The sequence below is a fragment of the Anastrepha obliqua genome, chromosome 1 (genome assembly GCF_027943255.1).
Source record: "Anastrepha obliqua isolate idAnaObli1 chromosome 1, idAnaObli1_1.0, whole genome shotgun sequence".
In the NCBI taxonomy this organism is placed as follows: Eukaryota; Metazoa; Arthropoda; class Insecta; order Diptera; family Tephritidae; genus Anastrepha; species Anastrepha obliqua.
This window is the reverse complement of record NC_072892.1, coordinates 78,910,215-78,914,104: the sequence shown is the minus strand read 5'-3', so window position 1 is coordinate 78,914,104 and position 3,890 is coordinate 78,910,215. Positions and strand designations below refer to the sequence as shown.

The 3,890-nt window shown below is 34.3% G+C and overlaps 1 protein-coding gene across 1 annotated transcript; it reads right to left on the bottom strand.

The window, feature by feature from the left end:
• Nucleotides 1-1,221: 1,221 nt before the first annotated feature.
• LOC129235489 (homeobox protein abdominal-A homolog) lies at nt 1,222-3,400 on the bottom strand. Its single transcript, XM_054869359.1, has 2 exons — nt 3,256-3,400; nt 1,222-1,988 (listed from the first exon to the last, which is right to left on the bottom strand). Exons 1-2 carry the CDS (start codon nt 3,398-3,400, stop codon nt 1,681-1,683), a joined length of 453 nt encoding a protein of 150 aa, XP_054725334.1. The 3' UTR covers nt 1,222-1,680.
• Nucleotides 3,401-3,890: the final 490 nt, after the last annotated feature.

Sequence of the window (3,890 nt, the reverse complement as noted above, 5' to 3'; positions counted from 1 at the left end):
CCGTGACGCATACTTTTAGTTAGAAACTTTCTCATTTTTTTAATTTTTTTCTTTTGTCTTTTTAGTTTTGCAGCTATTTAACTTGTTATACCTAATTTTAAATCATCATAAGCTATCAAAATATTGCACCTAAAATAAGTGAGTTTTTAACACGCAGCGCCAGTTTAGCCGCTTTCTACATTCTATTATTTATTTGTTATTTATTATTATTGTATTTTTTATAATTCCATATTTATATGTATTTTCCACTTAAAACGCATTTGAAAACTAAAAGTTTTTCTTAAATAAAATTGCAACAACGTTCTGGAAATTACCAACAATTAGTTTAGCGTTTGCATGTAAAGTATTTTATGAGTGTATGAGTATGTTTGTATACAAGTATTGTAGGTTCTGGTGTTGTACGTTTGATAACAAAAATACTAAATTACATTACACATAAAACAAAAATTACGAGATCACGTATGTATAACAGACAAAAGGTGATTTTTTTTAAGTACTCATCGAAAGGCTTGCAAATTAGTGGCGTTGGTAGGCGAATAGTTTATTTTGGGAAATCATAATAATCAAGTAATGGAAACAGCTACTCTCCTAACAAAACGCTAAAAAAGAAAAACAAAAACAATGAATATATTCGCTAATCCTCAACATTAAGGCAAACAAATTTTAAATTTCGTTTATTCGTTTTTTGTTTCTTTGCTATTAAATTTATTAAAGTAACGTTATTATTTTATAAAAAATAACGAATAGAAGCAATTAAATACGAGTAAATAAGTGTAAGTAGTTTTAGAAGGTTTTCCGTTACGGGCAGCGAGTACTTATAAATATATAAAACAAGGCGAAACTATACACAAAGCTTAAATCTTGTTGCTTACTTAAATAATGGCAATAATAATAAAAAATTCACATCAACAGAATTCATAACAAATGGGTATTAATATTATTGTACCAACACTTACGAGAGCACGAGTTGTTTGCAACAAAATGGACCAACGTTCTAGAAAAGGCGTTAGCATTCATTTATGAACAATTCGCTCGAAAAAGAAATACGACGCCCAGAAGCTGCATGCCTTAGGCTGCTGGTTCATAGAGTTTGGATTTTAGTTATGCTAACTGCGTGCTGTTTAATAATATTCGAGCTTCCCACAAGCAAATCTAAAATATATATATATATATGTTAGCTTACATTTAGCGATGCAGCAATCCAAAAAATATGGAGGCTTACGACGCATTTCAATAGAACTTGTGCCCACCACTCAGTGCCGTATACTCGTAAATGTTTCGGTTTAGAATAAAATTCAATCTATTATACTTAATATTTGCATTGCTTAAACTATCGATAAAATTACTGGTATTTTCATTCGCTGTGTGTGTGTATGTGTGGTATGCGGGTGACGATGATGCTGACAACGACGGCGATGGCAAAGACAACGGCATCAATGTGGACGATGACGTTGACATTTTGCTATTGCAAATTTTTGCCGCTATTGCATGGGTATGTGTTGGTGTTGGTGTTGTTGGTCGGTTTCTTACTGCTGCTGTTGTGGTTGAATTAATTGTATAGTTATTGTTAAAAGTAGAATTAGCATTAGGATTATTGTTGTTGCTATTATTATCATTATCATTATTATTACTATTAATATTATTATAACTATAATATGAATAATTTGTGATGGTTTTTTCCTAGTTTTGATCGCCTATGTGTTGCGCCTGCGCCGCCGCTGCTGCCGCCGCTTGTGCTGCCGCCTTCTGCGCTTGCGCTTGTTTTTCCTGCTCGTTAAGCTCTTTGATCGCCTGAATTTCCTTTTTCAATTTCATTCGTCGATTCTGGAACCAGATCTTGATCTGTCGTTCGGTGAGGCAGAGAGCATGCGCCATTTCGATTCTTCGCCGGCGGGTCAAATAGTGGTTGGTGTGGAATTCCTTTTCCAATTCGAGCGTCTGGTAGCGGGTATACGTTTGCCGACCACGTCTTCGGAGGCCATTTGTACCTTAAAAATGGAGAAGCGGAGAAGATTGGAATAATTTATGCGAATTATACGTATGTATGTATGTATATAATACACATTGCATGATAAAGAACTTTGTGGACGAGCGCGAGAAACAGTCTTACAAAGCTGATGTTTTTATGTAAATGAGGAAAGGTGTGCGATATGTACCTAAACGCTGAGTTATTTTGAGTTCCACGCAAATAAATATGCACCTGTGCAAATAATTGTAGACATGAGAATATTTAATGTTTTCCAATTTCAAAATACCGAGAATTTCTGCCCAAGTTTACAAAGTACTTAGATCATGTTTTATTTTGGATTTATTTACGCAAATATATTCTGTATATGCTTTAGAAATTTTCCAGAAAAAGAAACTTTTATCTTCCACAATCTATAACAAAAAATCAACCGCCATCTTTTATAGATTTCTTTCTTTTACTAGTACACCAGCGTATACAAGCACTACAATACATACTTAAATTATTTGAAGCAACAACTGCAAGAAATTCCACAAACTGTGCCCTAATTAAAATCACTCTGCTTAACTAGAATTCTACGCGCTGGAAACTTTAAATCCGATTTTGATTATAAAAGTCACGTACTTGATTTTAAGTTGAATAATGGCGTCCAATGAAAAACAACAACAATATTATATATAGAAAGGTGGTTGCGGCGGACTAAGACTGCTTTTTATGTAACATTGAGGCATTTCGTAAAAATGAGGAGTTCTTACCCTTCCTATGAATTCTTAACAAATAATACGCACATTCATATATATGTACCTAATAAAAAAATACGAAGAAATCAAAACGCCGAGAGCCACTGCCAGAATTGAATCGATGCGCTGATGCTTTCGCAAGATAAATGAAGCAGAAAATTATGTTTTGTAATCTATAAAAAGCAGTGAATGTTTTCTTCAAACAAAAAGAGACATTTGACAATGTGGGACGACAGCACATACTCATATGTATATATGTACACATATTTATGCGTGTTTTTATTTGTACATATATACACGTGCATATGCCACCCTTCCTGCCTGTTTCCACATCTGTTTGCACTTGCGAACGCTCATTTGTCGTTTGGTTGATGATGGTAAACTTCTCACCTTTTCTGCGAAATGTTAACGAGACCAACAACAAGTGAAAATAAATCAAAAATAATACTAAAAAAGCATTGGCTATGATCATTTTTGTTGCAGTCATAAATATCAATTTTTTCTGGTAATGATCAACAGTGCATTGCTTTGAATGCTTTACCAACCAACTGATCTTTGAATGTGGCAAGTTAAATGCAGTGCAAATGGTTGCACGTGGGTTGTTGCCGCTTTGCAACGTTGCACTCTGCTCTGCTGAACCGCTACCCGATCGTGGCTGGAAAATTGGCAATCGACGCGCTAAATCGCATTTCATTTGCCTCCATTTTATTTTATTTCTTTTGACTTTTTATTGCCCGCTGATGCTGTTTGTGTTGAAGCTGTTTGTGTTGAGGTCGCAATTGCTTCGAGCCCGCTGAGCGCAACTGACAATGATGGCCCGAGAAAAATGTAAGCATAGCTAAGAAAAATAATTTGAACTATGCGCTTGGAGAAATATATAGAGAAATCAACCATTTCGAGAAGAGTCTTTTACATTTTATAAAAGAATTTTTTTTATTTGTTTTTGTTTTTTTTTTAATTTTAAAAGGTTTTTCAAAAGCGTCGATTATATAACAGTAGTGAATAATTCCCAGACGGTACCTTCGTTATGTCATTTGCGGCATTTAACAAGTAGACAAATGTACATATTCACGCGATAGAGCAACGCGTTAAATTATTCAAACTTATTATGAAAATGATCGATCCTTAAGAACATCTTGAAAAACGCAATTGGTGGACATAATCGTCCGAATGAGTCGACAATT